The sequence below is a fragment of the Manacus candei genome, unplaced genomic scaffold (assembly GCF_025592945.1).
Source record: "Manacus candei isolate 608988 ecotype Guabito, Panama unplaced genomic scaffold, ASM2559294v1 h1tg000028l, whole genome shotgun sequence".
In the NCBI taxonomy this organism is placed as follows: Eukaryota; Metazoa; Chordata; class Aves; order Passeriformes; family Pipridae; genus Manacus; species Manacus candei.
In genome coordinates, this window is record NW_026138076.1 from 28,782,563 (window position 1) to 28,802,157 (window position 19,595).

The following is a 19,595-nucleotide window of genomic DNA, read 5'->3' on the forward strand; positions in this document are numbered from 1 at the left end:
ATGAAGGACTTGCACTTCAAGAACTACTTAGTGAAGCTATTTGAGAGTAGTTCTGGACCACAAATACAACATTTTTAAGCCCCCTATCCTGCCAATTTTTTGGAAAACAAACTAAGTAAAATGAAGGAATATATGGATTTTTTTGCTTTAATTATTTGCTCATTATCAAGGTTTCTAGAAGCTAATCTTCCCAGGACATTCCATGGTAAGAAAATGTGCCACAACAGTCATTCACACAAGGTAATAAAATAATTAGCAATGGATTATTTCCAGCAACAGAATAATCTGATTCTTGCTTTGCGCTTTAATCTTGAAAGCCTCAGCCCTATTTAAGTCACTCACACATCTAGCGCCCATTTCCCTCATCTGCGAAAATAATGTTGGTTTTATCTTGATGGAGATTTATGAAATTCTTTTCCCTCTTTGCATGGACTGCTTGAGCAGGTCCCTCCCATGGTCAGAGAAAGAAGAGAGAAAGAATAAGGACCTAGTACTGGTCCTTGTTCAGTGATTTCAGCTGGGTCATAGACAGAGCTAATGAAATATCTTCCTCAAAACAGAAATTCAACTCCCCAAAAAAGTGAATTGTGACTCAATTTCATTATTTTTTTCTTGTTTTCATGTAGAAAATCTGGGTGTTTCAGAAGAAAAAAGAACACCTTACCATTCCAGCTATGGCACAAAACTGCTGTTTGGTCAACTCCTGCAAACCTGATTCAAGGAAATCTAAGATTTCCAAAGATTTAAGGCTGTATCACTCAAAGTATACTATTCTGATAAAGGGCATTTGTAACCTATTTAATTTAAACTACATTAATTTTTTCAGGAAGAGTACAAGTTGACATTGGAAAGGAAGACTAGGAGAGGCAAGTTTTGTAGGGAGAGTGCTTCCCATTAGATTGAAAGCAAGAGCTGGAAAACCCAGGCAAGCTGTTAAGCCAGGATTCACTTCTTCATATCAGAGCATACAGAATCTCTTCACAAAACCTTTCTCCTCTCCTTACACTGTGGATGAAAAATCAAGTGAGAAATTGAAATACCTAAGGCGAGGGATTGTCTGATGTTTCTGGGAGGAGACAGATGCTCAATCCCCAACCCCCTCCTGTTTTTAACAAATGAGCAGGCTCTATCTTAATGTGATAAGGCCACAGAGGAATTTGACACGCATATTTAATGTATTTGTTCAAGAGAAGTGGCACACTAATGGAAAGCAACACCCTCATTTCAAGTCTACCTAATCATTTACTGCAAAATCAATCTGACATTGATTTATGCATAAAACCACTCCATTCCCTTCCATGACTCAAATAATTATAACTAAATGAAGAAAACAGTAAAGAGAAGGTACTTGGGATACTCAGCAATCAGTCCATCACACCTTTTCAAAATATTTGATTTCGTATTCCAGGATGATGCCGTTGGGTCGATCTGGCTCCTGCCAGGAAAGGGAGATGCTATTTTTAGTTATCTTCCCTTTTTTCACACTACTGACTGGAGAAGGTGCTGCAAGACAGGAGAAAAACAGAACAGACAAAAACCATTGTTAGCAAGATGGTCTGCCCCGGCCAAAGTCAAACTCCTCAGTGCATCCTCAAACACAAGGCAATCCTTAGCTACTGCAGATCAGCAGGGTCTGTTTTTACCTTGGTGGTATTTGCCCATCTTTAACAACTGGACTTGCACAGATTTTCAACAGCTGACCAGCATCACTAGCCCGAGCAAAGGAACAACACAAACTACTGTCAGCAGCCTATACATCAACCCTGTCTTTTCAAGCATTTTTCAAACACATCAACTCCACACCTTCCCTTTTCAAACGTGTCAAGGGCCTACATTATCAGGATTACATATTGATTACGTTTTACTTTGTTCTGTCCTCTTTCAAGTTATATATTCTTCACAAAACCTTAGATTACATGGGCTTCTTAACTATTTTTTGGATTGCAAGTAGTTTAAGACTAGGCATCTTTTAGCCCCCTCCTTCCAGAAGCAGGGAATATTATGACCTTTATAATTCAATTGCTCTCCATAAATATCACTGGGGTGTTACAGTTCACATAGTGATGCTAATTCCTCACAAATGGCAAAAGATTTTAATGGCAATCACGGTTCGGAAGTTCGTGGTGTGCTTGGGAAAGCCACAGCATGAAAGCAGCTATACCAGCTCTGCTTATTATTTTAAGATGCAGCTCTGAAAGGTTATCTGCCCTTTGCAGCACACATGTGCATCAGAAACAGGCTTGATCCTTTGTATTCAGTCCGATGTCTGCAGAGACTTTTTAAGTTGTGGTTGCTACCACCCTGCCAGCTCTCTAGCAAAAGTTGCTATGGGCAATGCAACTCCAACACCCCAGGTATTTCATGCTAGAGATTAGGAAACAACACTGAGTGAAAAGAAAAGGGGACAGGCAAAATTCAGTCTCTCATTTTCAGGGCCAAGAGCAGCTTCTCCAGAGACAAAAACAGCCCATGCCTGGCTGAGGGGTTTTGACTCACCCTCCACATGGGCCAGTTCCTGGTAAAGATGACAGGGAGGCTGGGGAGACCCATGGCAAAGATTTTTGTGCCCATATGAGGAATGGAGTGCAAAGAGCAGTAGCAAATGACCATATTTTATCTTTCAAAATGTATTTAGAACTATATAAAAAAAATTTCTCCTATTTGCAGGACTAGCTAATTATCTTAATACTAAAAAAACTCCCAACACATCAAGTAAAATAAAGACAATAAATAAATTAATTTTTCCAGGTCTGATTTTAAGCCAAAAAGTAAGGGAAGAGCTCCAGACAATTATTTCTGGACTGAAGGTTAGTAGCAAGACTTCTCTTAATGCAAATTCCTGCACCTCAGTCTTGCTTCAGGCCCAGTTTTTCTCACTCCTGTTTACTAATCCTTCCCCAGACTGGCTCTTGGAGGATCCTGAAAGGTGTTGGCCATTTCCATATTGATTTCTGCTGGAGAGCTGGCATCAGGCTGCACAGACAACGTTTGCCTGTCAGTTGTGCATCCACCACTGTGCTCGCAACTGCTCCACTGAGTGAGTAAAAACCACCTTGATTTGATGATGATCATATTATTTATGCAGGCGCTGTACAGTGATCGTCAACAAATTTTCATCTGCAAAAGTCACCTTACCCCTGGTCGACATCCTCTACAAGTTTTTGGGCTACGTGAAGGCAAATAACAACCTAAGTACAAACTGCTAATCTGACACAGAACTTTACTTAATTAACCCAGGTGCCTAAATACGCATTGTGCATTCATGAGCACAACAAGCTGAGTTGTGTGTGTGAGATATGTGGTCCGTGCACATGTGTATGGTCAGATGTATTAGCTCACAGAAGACATAACGAGTAGGGAGATCCATTAAAACTGTAAGAAGTTTCCTTCTAATGCAAGGAAGCTACATGATTTTCAGAGGCATTGGAAAACCAGTCTCACTGTGTGGTGATTGTGCCAAATAACAGAAGGTTCTACAGTCCTAGTTAAAGAGACCATACTGATCACTTAGATGCTACAGATAGGGGGTGGAGCCACCAAAGTACTCAGAAAAAGGGACCTATGCCCTCTGGGACTGTTCTCCATTGCCCCCAAATCCCTGCAACACCCATTCCATGCTTACAGAGCTGGCAGTAGAGGTCTGGCAGGACAGAGAAAGTCAGTGTTGAGCATTAAACCTTTTTAAACTATTAGTAAAAGCAAATTTGAGAAGTGCATGGACGGGAGACCTCAGGCTTCTCTGGTATTGAATGCCTCTCAGGAAGGTGAAAACCATCCAATTCCCAGGATCAAAACTGCCGGACCAGATAATGGACTTTTCTTCCACTCTGTTGAGGTTTCCTGAAGTGTTTATAGGGTCGAGGCTCACAAGTGCTTTAAAACCAAGAAAACAATGCAAGTGATTCCAAACTCTGCTGCAAAATCTTTCCCTGGGAGGTTCAGGGCAGTTTAGCTCTCCTTCATGCGCACCAGCATAGTACAACACAAAATAGACCCCCAGTCACCCAAAAACAATCATCAAACTTCCCACACTCCTTTAACAGAGCATTCTCTTTAAAAAGCAGTTTGCACAAAGCTTGGCTAGCTAACAACATCATGGACTTAAATCTCCTGGTGTGCAAGTCTCTAACATGTTCAATTGTGGCTCTACAGAATGCTCTGCTCTACGGGGAAATGGAGGGAAGATAAGAAAATGAGTAACACAACTCTCAAAGTAAATTAGAAAAGGAGTAACCCTATCCTTTTTGAATCGCCTTCAAAAGAAGCGTTAAAGTGTAACCGTGAGATAAAGGCCAATTAAGTAAATTCAATAAATCCCAGCACTGCTGGCATGATATAGCAACTACTCTGCATCCTGAATGCACAGAGATCACAATGCTGTGAAGCGAAGGAAGGAAGGTATAAGTATTTTAGCTTTCTTTGTCAAACAAAATGTAATCCAATCCAGGCAAGTGGACAAAGTCTGCAATCATTCCATCTTAAAAGCCTGCAACTGGATACTGTGCTATATGATCTCAGAGAAATAAAAGGATTACTTGAGACTCGCTTTTCAAAGGTCACTGAGTCTGCAAGGGCAGCATCCTCTTAACAGAAAGAAGTCAAGCCACAGAACCCTTCCATTTGAAGTAGAACATTTCAAAAAATATATTCACGTAAGAGTCAAGATACATAAAGCTATAATTCTCATGTTTCTTATGTAAGCAGACAGAAGTCTTGTTCAAATTCCTGCCTTGACACTACAAAAGGTGAATGTACATCGTGAATTGTTGACGCTGCTTTACAAGTAATGTGCACATATGCGTTAATTTCTCAGCCACACACTGAAGATCAAAGAGGGATATTACATCATTTATGTTTATGTTTGCTATTTATGAAAACAGCCACGCGTGTGATGAAAGCAAACAGAAGATGTAACAAGGTGTGAAATTGCTAATGTACATTTTTGCTTTCCTGAGACCAAAAATTAATCAGGAAGCAAAGAAAAGCATAGAAAACTGATTCTATCTTTTTGTTCTAACATTTCACAAGAAGAATAAGGGTACATACCAAATAAACAAATTGAAGTTTCTGCAGAAGATGCATCATTAGTCACATCTGAATAACTACAGGAGATTAGTTCATGAGGAACAGACATTTTAGGACATTGTTCCTCTGCAACCTTTAATAATGACATTAGAACTGAATTAGCCATCTAGGCACCAAACTCCATATTTACAACATACCTTGCTGTGTCCCACTAATGTCTAACACACAATAATGCTTAGTGGAATAAAATGCTAATTATATTTTAAGAGAAACTAATGTTATCAGGTGAATGACCACTGTACCAAGATAAAACAAATAATCCAGTTTCTACATTTCATGGTCTATCTAATGCTCTCTCCACCCGTTACTTTTGCCTTAGTATTTTTCACTCTGGCAAAACCAAAAGCTAACAGTTCCCCATCTCACTCAGCCCCACAGCCAGTGAAGTTCTCCACTTCTGATAAAAAAATCCGCAAACCCAAACAAACTAACTCCTTTCACCCTCAGTGCAAAAGACAAGCCATCAGCCCAAGACTTTTAATCAGCTTTAACTTCTGCCAGGACAGATCCTCACTCAGAGCAACCCAGAGTAGCCCACAACGAGATGCTTATTTATGTGGGCAAAGGGACTGGCACCTCTACTTCCTTTGGCCTTCGGGGTATTTGGGTTTTTTCAAAGACAACTAAGGCATCAAAGAGGAAGATCCTACGGCTCCCGTCTCTGCCCTGGTTACTCTTACAGACATCTATGACACAGATGTCTAGAGACATAAGCATCACTTTTTATAGACATCTATGCTATGGATTTTCATGTGTTTGCAATTTCGTTTACCATGAGTACATATATTCTTGTATGAGCGAACGTCTGAGATCTACACATCAGACTTTTTAATACACCTTGGGGCTCCTCCCTCCATGTGATGCCATGTTTCTTTGCAGTCCGAATTTATGCCAGAAGATTTAAAAGTCCAATTCATGCTTTTGATTAAATCAATACTTTCACCTGTCATCATATAACCAAACAGTTATGTTATCATTAATACACCTAATAAAACCAGGTTTAATTGAAGCAAATGAAACCTGTATCAGAAGAATAACAACAAGAGAAGTAATTCTGGTGTCACTTCAAAAGCCTGGTATATTGCAATTTTTCACTCAGTTTCTAATTAATGGAATTGTTGACTTTTTTTTTTCTCAGGCCTTTGGTGACTTCAGAATTTGGAGCAAGACTTGGATTATTCACCAAGTCACACTAAAGGCATGTGAAATTGCAAGCGGCTTCAAGCAGTATGTTCATTTTAAACAAGACAGATGCATTAGTTAAAACAGAAACTACAGACTTTTAGAAAAGCACCTGATAGCTCCCTTAAGAGTACTTTTACTGTGGATATTATGCCTGGGTCAGAACTTAGCATTTGAGTCATAACTTGACTTTTGTGTTGCAATTGTTAATATCCCAAAGTGTACCCCAAACTCTTCGTACCTTGAGAACAAGTAGTTGCAAACTGTGGCTGGCTAGTTAGACAAAAAGGTTGGGCCACAATTTTTCAGGTGCTTGCCAATGTTTCCGAAAACTAAGTCCAGGAAATGAAAGGTCCTTGTATTAAGTAGCATTAAATGATTTTTCAACTGTATCTGAGGTCTTTCATGGGATTTCAATCATGCACAGGTTCTAAATAGTGCAAGGAAGTAAATTTTAGCCTCATGATTAGATTAAATCCAAACACCTTGCCGAATAGGAGCCTAATCCTAAAATATGGTTCATATATGGAGATCATCTTCTTTTGCACGATTTTTCAAGGTGTCTCTTGAGTAGATGGGGACTTTATGCTGGTCCTTTTCATACATCAAATATCAAAATGAAAACACAATCTTCAAATTTCTTTGTCAATAAATACATAATGTTTCTTCACATCTTCTACCTACCATGATGACCACCTGTAAGTGCCAGATCTTAGATATATTTGCAGTCTCTGTTATCTACCACCCTTTTGAATGCCTCTGAAACCTGAGATGCCCTGATGTGTATCTTGAAACAAAAGAGGTCAGAGGAGAGAGTAACCCATCTGAAGCACTCAGGGGCCCTGACAGAAGGCAGGGCCCCATTTTTCTATATGAATCCATGGCTAACCCAAGGAACCAGTTCTATCTAATTTGAAAAGGGGCAATCTTTCAGGTGGCTCCCACCGCAGTTCCTAAAAGATTCAACACGGCTCCTTGAGCTCAGCAACAGGACACGATGCCCAAGTTGGTCACAGCCAAGGTGCTCCCAAGATGTTGCTGCTTCCCAGCTGGACAGAAAGTTGGATTCAGGAAAAGTGAAACCCTAATTTGTGTCTAATTCTCTTGAGCATCTGTTCATTCTTTGACAAAGCTTTCCTCAGATAACTTCTCTCTAGGCTTCTAATCCCTGGACCTAAGATACTAGAAAAGTATCTTTGCTAAAGGTAAAGAGAGTAGTGTAGACACTGTGGTTTTGTGGACACTACTAACCCAACACTTTTAATTACCAGCAGCCCCACTACAGAGAAGTGCTCATGAGTTCAAAGACACAAACTAGAAAAAGAGCCCTTCAATTCATATTCACATTAGAGAGAAAACAGAAGTAATCTGCATGCAATTTGCATTAGCACAGGGATAATGGCTCATCTCTTATTTCTGATCTGTGTAACAGCTCAGGAGATATGCCTGACTATGCATCAGTGCTGTCTCAGATTTCCAAGATTTATTGTGCCCCAATATCTTATTCTTGCAGTAATTCCACTACGTTTGAGGGAAGGAGAGGTGTGTTCACACTAAATTCAAGTAATTCAAGGCCACCTTTTCTCTGAGTATCTCCTGGAGGAGGCTGCAAGAGAAACAGCACAGTGACTAGCCAACACTCCATGATATCTGGCTACCCCTGTAAAATGGTATTCAAAGAAGAAATAGCAAGAGAGCAGCCTTACTGCACGTGAAAAATCACTACTCAAATCCTTGCTGCAATACCTTGTGTTATAAAAATGTATCTATAAAATTCCTTTGTTTTTAAGACCAATTACTAATTATTGACACATAAATTAAGAAAACAATAAAATGCACAGCTTTAAATGTTTGTATACAGTCTTTACCATTTAATTAAAATACTGTGTTAATTGTAAGAAAGCAGGGCTCAACACATACTCCTCGAAGGACAGTGGATGAAGCCAAAGCAATCTTTGTCATTCACAAAATATTCTGCCTGAGCAAAATATTGCTAAGACTCACTGAAGCACCTACTTTTGTGGAGGCAACACAGGAAGCCATAGCAACATCTCACCTCTGGCACTCCTTTCTGTATGCCCTGTTGCTGACTGTATGAATGTTTCCAAAAAACACTTACAAAGCAAGCAAATAGTTTTTAAAAAAATCTAGCCTAATGAAGTTACCCTGTGTCAGGGCTATCATATGTTACAATTGCAACAGGATTACAAGCAGAGTTTAAAGACATCACAAAAACTAGGGACTAAACTACAGAGCCTTTGGGGTAAGACTGCCTTGTCATTCCTCATGTGTGCACCACCCCATATACAACAGAGCTGGAACATATCATATATCGCTGCCATCTCAAAAAAACCACATAATCTTTGACAAGACTCTTAAAAACACATGGTTTCCAAAAATAAATTGGATTCTTTCTATTTGCCTTCTGTTTACAGAGTTCTACAGACATACTTTTGACTCCTGCCAATCACGGATGAGAGACGCATACTCTTAAAGAATGGAAGCTGCCTGCAGATTCACATGGTTTGCAGGCATGAGGCTTGAAGAAAACATGATCAGATACCAAAAGAGAAAACTGCAGGTATTAGGATCCCTCTCCCCTGACCAGCAATCTCAAAAGTTGTAAACTAGAATAATGGCATTAGCAATAGTTTATCTCCAGATACTGTGAGCTAACTAGCACAGCCACTACTGGAAATGCCCACTATTGGGATGTAGAGAAATGTCCTGGTATTTCAGTTGTTGAGGAATCCTCTGTACTCTGTAACACCAATTGAGGTAATTTTTTTCTCTTGAAACCTGAAGGCTTGCAAACACTCGTTCGTATTTTGCAGGGTCCAAAACCCCCTTCATAAAGCTACAGGTTGTTTGGAAAAATAATTAAAAAAACTGGCCAGGCAAGACTGGCTCTGGCCATATCTCACTGTTTGGGAAATTTCTTTCCAATTGTCAGGCCTAACATATATTCATTTGTATTTACAGCAGCATCAGCCCTGAGTCCTGCACAGTTAGTTCCTATTAAGCTTCAATTTATGCTGATCCTCAGAAGGGAGAGGGAGACATTAGGGTATCACAGTTTGCCTTTGCTCAAGAAAAAAAGGCCTCCCTGATGTCCCAAGCAGGTGCTTGCCCCTAAGGCAAACACCTATCTGGGATGAAGAGTTGTTGGAGCAAGGAAGAGAGGCATGAAGAAATATCTTGTGCAGATCCACAGGGAATTCCAATACCTGATTTTGCTTTTCTAGGCCCTCTGGAAATAAAGATAGTAACTTTTTCTCAAAGCTGGGGAACAGTTTGTGGTTAAGACCAGAGCCAGATTCCTTCGTGCCACAGAAAAACTGTAATTTCCCTATATTCCATTAGTGGTTTAGTTATGAAGCCTAAGAATAAATACTATTGATTCACAACACTGTAATAAATTCACTTCTAGCAAGGTGATAAGGACTTTGGTTCTGATTCATCAAAGCACTTTAGGAAAATGCTTAATTTTAAGCGCATGAGCACTACCACTGCTGTCAGCATTTGACTGGATCATAGCCATGGGGTTCAGCATTTCGCTGTAGAATTCTCATTATTGAGTACATTTATCAACTAGCCTCCAGCACACTTACCAGCACCTCTCCTATAATTCGCAAACTAATATCTTACTTGCATTTAAGCAAAAACTTCCTTTTAAAATCACATGCCAATAAGAACAAACCAAAACCAAAACAAAGATATTGAATAAAACGTGAAACATGCGTATCCCTGCTCCCTACCATAAGTCACCTTCTTAATTTCTAAATTGGCTTCTTTCTTCATACAAGACTTGATGCATCCTTCTTCCAGCTGCTATCAAACTCTAAACCCAGCAAATTCATGGACTGTTTTTAAATTGCAGAGGAAATTTCCTTCTCTGCCAAGCCTGCCACTCTGTATGATACAGCAATCAGTCTTGCTGATGAATTCTAATGTTAAAGTCAAATTACTAAATACTCTAGTGAAATCAGAGGCAGACAAATAAATTCCTTATGTTTCCACTTGAAGAACAGCTACTGAAGAGGTGCAGCAGGTCAGAGGGAAGAACAGGCAAATCCCTAACTCCCATTGTAGCTTGTTTTGGATTTTCTATGGTATTTGGCCCCTTCTGACACTGCCACTGTTCTTCTGACACCTCTCATTCAGAAATGGAAGAAAAGCATGAGCTCACCACCTTTGACAGGACCCTGAGCTGGCCATAGCTTTGCAGAACCACAGTCCAGACCTTTTCCATAAGTAAGTTCCCCAATGAAGACCAGAAGGCTTGAAATAAAATTCTTAAAAACAAATGAAAATACATGAAATAGGTAATATTAGAACAAAAACCTAGAACGGTAAAATCTCAAAATTATTAGAGCTGAAATGGAAAGGTTTATGTACCTGTGGGTATATATACATGTGATCCATAAGCCCACTCCTACCCTGTCCTTGGTTTTAGACTGACAGTGGCTTTTCTGGATCAGGGCAAACTTTGTCCAGGTTTTTACTGTTTTTAAGGGAAATGGCAGACAAGTAGAGACAAAATCTAACAGATTTCATCCTTGCTGCCAACCCAGGTATCCTTCCTAGTGTTTTGGCACTCAAGTGTGACCATAGGCACTGTTAGCCCCAAAATCTCATGTTCCAAGCACTGAGATGAAGCTGACTAGCAAAGTCAGCACAGATCAAAGTTTACTACAGGTGCTTGGGAAAACACCTCCTGATACTACCAAGGGAAATTTGTGTACTTTCAAGCTTCCTAAGGAACAACCTTTGCAATGTGAAACATAGGAGCATGCAATGCCCCTTTGGAAGGAAGGAAGAAGAGCAGCAGCTTCACAGAATTGTAAAATGGTCTGTGTTGGAAGGGACCTTAAAGATCGTCTATTTCTGCCCCCCTGCCATGGGCAAAGACACCTTCCACCAGACCAGGTTACTCAGAGCCTCATCCAGCCTGGCCTTGAACACTTCCAGGGATGAGGCAGCCACAATGTCTCTGGGCAACCTGTTCCAGTGCTGCACCACCATCATCATAAAAAATTTCTTCCTTATATCTAGTGTGAATCTACCCTCTTTTCTTCTAAAGCTTTTACCCCTTGTCCTATCCCTACAGGCCTTTGTATGAAGTTCCTCTCCAGCTTTCTGTAAGGCCCCTTCAGGTACTGGAAGGCTACCTTAAGGTCTCTCTGGAGCCTTCTTTTCTCCAGGCTGAACAATCCCAACTCTCTCAGCCTGTCCTCGTAAGTGAGGTTCTCCAGCCCTCTAATCATCTTCATGGCCCTTCTTTGGAGTCTCTTTAACCGGTCCATGTCCTTATGTTGGCAGTATCAGAGCTGGATGCAGTGGGTGGTTCTTAATTCTCATGCTCCCTGCCTGTGCCTTCTGTGACTTGGGCACTGTGGTTGGAGCAGTGATGGTGAAGACCAAGGCAAAAAGTCATTGAGTAACTCAAGCTTCTCTGTCCCAGGTGACTAGGTCTCCTGTTTCCTTCTGGAGAGGGTCCACATTTTCCCTAGTTTTCCTTTTATCACTGATGTACCTATACAAGCTTTTCTTGTTGCCCTTTATGTCCCTGGTCAGATTTAATTCTAACCTTATCTCTGGCTGCTCAGAAAATCTCTCTGTATTCCTCCCAGGCTACCTGTTCTTGCTTCCACCCTCTGTAGCCTTCCTTTTTGTGTTTGGTTTTGTCCAAGATCTTTTTTCATCTATGTTTTGCATTTTTGCCTTGAATTTCACTTTTCTGGGATGCATTGTTTCTGAGCTGGGAGGAGGTGATCCTTGAATATTAATCACCTTTCTTGGGTCTCTCTTCCCTTTGGAGGCTTCATGTCACAGTACTCTACCAAGAAGATCAGGAGAGCAGACTTTGGTCTCTTCAGAGAAGTCCAGGGTAGAGAGCTTGCTGTGCACCCTCCTCGCAGCCCTAAGGATCTTGAACTCCACCATTTCGTGGTCACTGCAGCCTGGGCTGCCCTTGAGCTTCACATTCCCCACCAGTCCCTCCTTGTTGGTGAGAACAAGGCACAGCACCTCTTCTTGTTGGCTCCTCTGTCACTTGGAGAAGAGAGTTGTCATGAATACATTCCAGGAACCTCCTGGATTGCTTGTGCCCTGCTGTGTTGTCCCTCCAACAGATATCAGGGTGGTTGAAGTCCCCCATGAAGACCAGAGCTTGTGAACAAGAGGCATTTCCTATCTGTCTACTGAGGGCCTCATTCACCTGATCTTCCTGGTTGTGTGGCCTGTAGCAGATCCCTGCCATAAAGTCATCTGTTCTTGCCCTCACTTTAATCCTGATTTATAAGCTCTCGGTCAGCTCCTCTTTCATCCCTAGGCAGAGCTCCATGTATTACAGCTGGCCACTGACATAGAGGGCAACACTCCCCATCTCATCTCCCCTGTCTCTCCTTCCTAAAGAGCCTGTAGCCTTCCATTCCAACACTCCAGACATAGAAGCCATCCCATCACATCTCTGTGATGCCAATAAGGTCACAGGCATACACGTCTCTAACTCCTCTTGTTTATTTCCCATACATGTGATTGCATAGAGGCATTTAAGTTGGGACATTGACAAAGCCGATTTACTGGCTGGACTGGCTGGAATGCATTTGTGCTGCTCTTCAGGTGATCTCCTGCTGAGCTTTGATCCCTCTCCAGGTTCTGGGCATCTCTTGTTGGCTCTGACATCAAACAGGTAGGAGTGGGATGAATTGAGATTCTTCTCCCTTTCAAGTCAGTGCAATGTGACCTCCCTGTGCGCCCTCCTGCACAAACTCCCACACCATGCCCTGTTTGCCCACCCTGATTGCTGACAGTTCTCCCTAAGGTTGCTCTTTTTGGTAGTGGATACTCTTGGCCCTGCCCACTCATCAGCCCTCTTGTACAAGTTGTGGGCTCCTAGTGGGTCTCGGCACTCCCCTGGGGTTTCCCTGGCTCAGCAAACCCTTCTGTATCTCTTGTTTCCCTGCTCTGCTACGGAATGCACCTTCTCTAGAGCTGTTTGCCTTGCTAAGTCTTCCTAGTTTCCTAGTAGGCTTCCTAGTAGGTAAAGTGATTTATGAAGTCCTTGGGGAGAAGGGCAGAGTGCTTGAGGGAGTTGGTAGCTCCACACTGTGCCCATTTTGAATGTCAGGAAAAACACAGTGCATTTTGAGGGAATCCAAGAGGGAATTGGAGAAAAAGCACAAGTTGAGAAAGCTATGAACAGGGACTGTTCTGTCCTGGGGAAAAAGAGACTGAAAGAGAACATGAGTCTTCAAATAAGTAAAAGGCTGCTGTCTCTGGAGCAAGACAAGCACAGTATTAAATTTAGGTACAGCTTTCTGAGGACAAGCATTGGAAAAAAATCATCCAGTGAACCTCTGGCATCTCTGCCTACGGAAGTTCTAAAGCAGGTTAGATGAGCACATCCTGAGATCCTTCCAGGCACAAGGCTCTACAAAGGTAGCTGGGTATCATAAGGTGAGTGATAAAAAGGATCTTGAAAGGCAGAGATCCAGGAGACATACATTTAGTGCCATTTACCAGCTGGCACGTTTGTGCCAGGAGATGTTACGGAAAAATCTAAATCGTTCAAAGTGGCTGGTCACACAAAAGGATGGCACTGGGATTAAAGCATAAGACCAGAAGAAATAACACTTTGCTTTCCATCTCTGCCAGACACTCCTAGCATCACCATAGGCAAGTCACTTCATTTTTCCCTACTGTTACCTGTGCAATGAAGATAGTGGTAATTCCTTTATCTGTATAGATTTGAGGGGGAGGAAATAAGTACTCAGATGCTGCCAGCACAATCTTTGCTTTGGCCTGAAGGCACTGCTGTAAGGCAAATAAAGAAAAGAAGGAATACCTGCAAGCATTACTCCTGGCAGCTGGCTTCTTCTATTTAAATCACAAGCAACTTGTTGATATCACGCTGAGCTCAAACATGGAACAAAAACCCTATGTGAGTGACAAAAAGGAAAATTACAGGGAAATTTATGGCAAAGGCTTATTTTCATATTTTAATAACTGTCTCCAACTTATGTTTCCAAGTAGAAGCACTAGTTGTGTGTTTAAAGACAAGTGCTGGGCAAAATGGCTTTGCTGAGGCAAAACTGCAGAGATCACAACTGACTGAGCAACACAAAGCTCAGGATGAACATCTAATTTTTGAATAGGATAAATGCAGCTGCATATGAAAGCATGGCTTTTGACTCACCCACCCCACAGAGGCATCACTTTCCTGCAGGAAGCAAATACAGACTCTCTTCTGACAAAACACAGCAGGTTTTTTCAGTACAGTTAGTTTATGAAGGTGTTGAAAAGGGTTTAGAGACAAACTCAAGAATGCACCAGAACATTTCTGACAAGAAAACCCAATTTACAGACTATGGAGACTCTCTAGCCCACTTTTTCCCTTTACTGCTGACAGGATATGTCCTAAGCCCTTGCCTACTCGACTGGGTTACCACAGGCTCTGGAGATCAGGTACCAGGAAAATAGTCTGAGCATCTAAGAGTGGGATGGCCGTTCAGAAGCTAAATGGTCCCAACAGAGATTTCAGGTGTTTCAAGTGGTAGCTGCCCATGCAATGCATAAATGCACGTCTTTAGTTTTTCCACACCATCAGAACTCTGGTCAAACAGGTTGCTTTATACAACACTATGCTTAACACAATCAACACTGGTTGGTGGTTGGTCCTACCATGATAATATTTTTCACTGCTTTGTGTGTATGACTAAAAAAAATTAGGCAAGATATATGCACGCAGGATAGCAGAGTGGAAATTCTCTGCCTTTTTGACTTTCATTTCTAGTAGATAGTGCCACTCTCTGAAGCACCAGGGGAAAAAGATGTGCCACAAATCCACATTTTAGATCCATCTACCTCCTGGCTGTGAAACAAAAGCTTCACTATTCCTAGATATGGCTAGGTAGAGGCTTACAGGACTCAAGCAACTTACTGCTTCAGAGTAAGCTTTTGTGCAGCTGCACTCTCAAATGCATCTTGAGGCTTTGGTGACATTGTGTCATTCAGCATTCCTGTGACATTATAGAAAGATGGAGGCAAAACAAGTCTCACTGCATCCAGATTCCTCTTTTGGTTCACAACCACTGTAATAGGACTACAGATCTGGTTTTGGTAAGTTCTCCTTATACTGGTCATTCACTTCCTCTGAGTTTTGTAACTGCTAGAAGAGAAAAGGGGATTTCAACATCAGTCACTGTGGATTCCTCCTTCATAGGAGTTTCTTGGCTCTCTTCTCCAACTTGGACCAGGGAATGACTTGGATAGACCTAAGGAAGTGCCCTAGTCCTTCCAACTCCCTCATCTTTCATCTTCATCTTTATTCAGTGTGTGGACTAGACCACCAAAAACTTTAGTGAGGAATTAAAATACATATATGCATGTCTTCATACATGCAATACATAAAACACTCCCCTGTTTGGTATCACCCTGGACATTTACGACTCTCCTTTGATTGACCTTCATGCTGCAAGTGCTTATTTTGCCTAGTGGCTGGCTGAAATTGTGCCTTGAAGATGCCTAAAAGTAATCCAAACAAGGCAAGTGACAGGATGGGGTGGCTACTAGAACTTACTAGGTGGCCTACTAGAGCACAAATACCAGGTGCTCACAGGCATTTGCCTGTATTCTTCACAGGTGTGTAATGACATTATTTCCCACCTGCTCTTGGAAAAAAATAGCTTACAGCACCACTGAGAACTACCCTCCCAGTACAGATGGGAGTTCACTAAGGTTTTCCTTCAGATGATGACTTGAGCCATCCACAGTCAGACATGTACAACAGTTTGCATCGAGCCAGGGCTCCAGCCACTTAGACTGAAGAGCCAACAGTCGAACCGTATAGGTTCTCCACTATTCTATTCCCCAGGACGTTGCCTATCAGGATGACTTTATCTCTTTAAATGTTCCCAGCATAAATGTGAGATGATAACAGTAAGCGGCATTAAAAACGTGAATGATGAATGCTATGCATCAGGCAGGATGATTAAATAACTACGTGTAGATTCAGGGGCATATTAGCTTCCTCGCCTTCTGACACGATAATCGATCATTCCTAATCTATGGCAGAAACAAAACAGAGATTACCTCCTCTCAAACAACTCAGTTTCTATTCTCCTCTTTTCATTCCCCCTGACCCTTGTTATACAAGGGGAAAGCCCATTAACTAGCTCTGTTTTTAATTCAGTGGTATTGAAAATGGGATCCTAGCAATGCATGTAATTGATCCCATTTTCACAGGACTGCCTTCCAAGGAGCAGCAAAGGTGAAGCATTCACATTATCAAGGTCACTGCAGTGAATGCAAGAATAACAAAGACTTGGATTTGCATGAGGATTTAATTACAGTGATGTATACAAATGTTTCTAGACTGCTGCTCCCAAAACGAGAAGTACTCTAAGAAAACTATACATAGTTAAGTAGAATTAAAAAGAACAATATTTAAAATGGTTTAGTTAAAACTCAGTACAAACACACTGGACTCAACCAGAACGCGTTTTATGTTCATTTAACTTGAATTTGCAAATTTATAGGCAGCAGGTAAACCGAGATAATTTTAAATCAATATACCTAAATTTTAAGGCCAGAAGAGATCATTTAGCCCTCCCACAAAACACCACTGACTTTTAATCTTCCTTTAAATCAATAACAATTCAATCCTGGGGGCAGATTACCAAACTTCACTATGTAGCGACTTGCTGCAATACTGCCCATCTTGCCACTTGGCTAAAAAAATAGAACATTTTAAGAGACAACTGAACTTTGTTCTAGAAATTGGTACTGAAGATAAAAAGTATATTAAAAAAAATAAATCAATACAACAGTTACTTGCTAAGAACCTGAAAAACAAACCAGAAAAGGACACTTTTAAATATATCTATACACACATGAACACTTCAATGAGCCACCCCGAAAAAAAAAAATCAAGAAAAGTCTTAAGTAAGGACGTATGCATAAAGTGTACTTTTTAAAACTGAATGTCTCTTGAAGACTGTCAGTGAATTTCCAAGCAATTTGGCAACACTTATCAGTCTACAAAAATTATAAAAACAGCCTGATTTTAAAAAGCCTACAGATACTGAACTATCACATCTGATCAGTGGGAACTGTCCACATGGATTTTTATGCGGTATAGCACTACAGTATGCAGAATTCAGCTCCATGGATTACCCTCCCATAGGGCTGTTTCTACCAGTGAGGAATGCATTTGAGAAAGTGGAAATACTTTTTTCTCACTGTTATCATCCACTCCAACTGTTACATAGCTAAGAGAAGAGGAAAAAAAATCCCATCCAGTATTACAGCTGCCAAGCAACTGCTTGCAGAGACGTATTACTTCATGTGGTATTCAATCACTTCATTTACTGTACTCCAATCAAAATTACTCAAGCCGTTAATGCCTGTCTAACTTCTTGTGCATCACTCTGATAAGAACTTCACATTACTACCTTCTGTTGCTAAATGAAAGAAATGCTGACCACATAGGCACATCTTACCTCGTATCTCAAGAAAGACACTGCTATCAACCTTGCAGGGTTTCCAGTGGGTGCTTAGTCTTGTATCTGCTGCATAAATACAGACCACAAGCTTCCACTGGATGATTGGGATGTTGCTCATTTTAAAGCTGCTTGAGCCAGCTGTGTTCTCCTTTGTTTATTCTGAGACTTTGGCCTTTGAAATCTGGATGTGACATTTAAAAGGGACAGTAAATGCCATATCCTCTCTTGACCATGAATCTTGTTTAACACAGCAGTATATTATAATCTCAGTGATCTAATTCTCAAGATCATCTCTTTACTGACAAGACCCAGGATGGTCACTATGATAAAGCTCTGGGAACTCGAAAAATATCTCAGTCAGTGACCCAATAATAAATCTGGTGTCCTCTGCTTCATCTTTTCCTCAGTAATAAGGCATGTCAAATCAGACCCTATGACTATATACTGAATGACCTGGGTAAAGGGATTTTCAGAATGTGAGGAAAAAAGCAGTTTTGCAAGACACTGAATAGTTCAAATAATGAAAAGAAAAATGATTATATGTTCATGCACCAGAGTACTTAATCAGAAGTAGCTTCCATACAACTAAGAAAATAATTCAATCCACTAAGGGAAGGCAAAACATAATATAACCCTCCAGGTGCTCAATTAAACAAAGCAATGAATGAAACAAAAGACCACTTGGACCTATGGTCAGCTGCAGATTAACACAGAAAAAAATATACTCTTCCATTTTGGAAGAGATCCTATCTATGGTCTTGTAACTGTTCAGCAGTTTTCATGAGGAAGGACTCGGATGTACACCAAGATTCAGTCCCTAACCCTGTATTCCTGTGCAGAGCTCTAAAAAGTTGTCAAGAAACATGAGGGAAAAGGGAAGGACATGAATGAACTATATTAATTTTATGGCTCCACCTTGACTCCAGTGAAGCATAGTGCCACTAGACCCTGGTGACTTTCTGTCTCTTCCTGGCCCTGCTTATGACCTGTTGGGTCATCTTGGGAAAAATCACTTCACTCTCTCTTGCACCCTATAAAATGTGCAGGAAGGACATTCATGTCACTTGCAAAGCACTGCGATGTTCACAGTTAACACCTTCTACTTCAGTTAACACCTTCATCTTTGGTGGTAGCTTTAGGCCTGTGGCTGAAACAATCTCTTCTCTGAGATCTTCTTTGTCCATCCCTTCCCAAACACATTTAATTAAAAAGCTCTAAGTGCTGAATTTCTAGCTATGATCTTTTACTGAAAATCCTCTTCCTCTGGCTACTTCCAGACTTGCTTGTTTCTGCACTACGCCTATACTTTCTTTGATGGGCTGACAAGAGAACATGTTTAATCTCCAACAATAACTTCTTCATTTAAGGTGGCAGAGCCCTGTGCCTGTGACATGTGTCTGGGGTTATTTCATGGACAAGCCTCTTCTCAGTGGTTCCCTGGAGCCCAGGTTTCCTTCCTCCAATGCTGGCACACAGAAACACCCTGCACAGCAGAGTACAAATGGAACACTACTGCCTCCTACTTGACCAATTTTTTTTTTTAACAATGTGTAAATAAAACAGGCAGAGGTGAACACTGCAGCCAGCAACAGGGAAACCTCTGTAAATGCAAGAATATCAGGGACCCACAATATTATTGCAGCATGGCTATGGAAACCATCTGGTGCCTCTCCAAGTGCTCTCATACCACCTGATGGTACAAATTCTTGGATGATGGGAGCAGCTCTGACGGGTTCTTAACTCTCCTAAACTAGATTAATCTTTGTGCAGCATCCAGCAAAGCTACACATACTTCCTAATTGTCTGAAGTGCCAACTTCCA

The 19,595-nt window shown here is 41.1% G+C and overlaps 1 protein-coding gene across 10 annotated transcripts in view; it reads right to left on the reverse strand.

Annotated features, from left to right (window-relative positions):
* Positions 1-19,595, reverse strand: part of EPHA5 (EPH receptor A5) — a 200,343-nt gene that overhangs the window by 51,389 nt on the left and 129,359 nt on the right. For all 10 annotated transcript variants that reach the window (XM_051790688.1, XM_051790689.1, XM_051790687.1 and 7 more), the window contains one exon: positions 1,379-1,503. In XM_051790688.1, the coding sequence (XP_051646648.1) occupies positions 1,379-1,503 (125 nt within the window). The remainder of the gene's footprint in view (positions 1-1,378; positions 1,504-19,595) is intronic.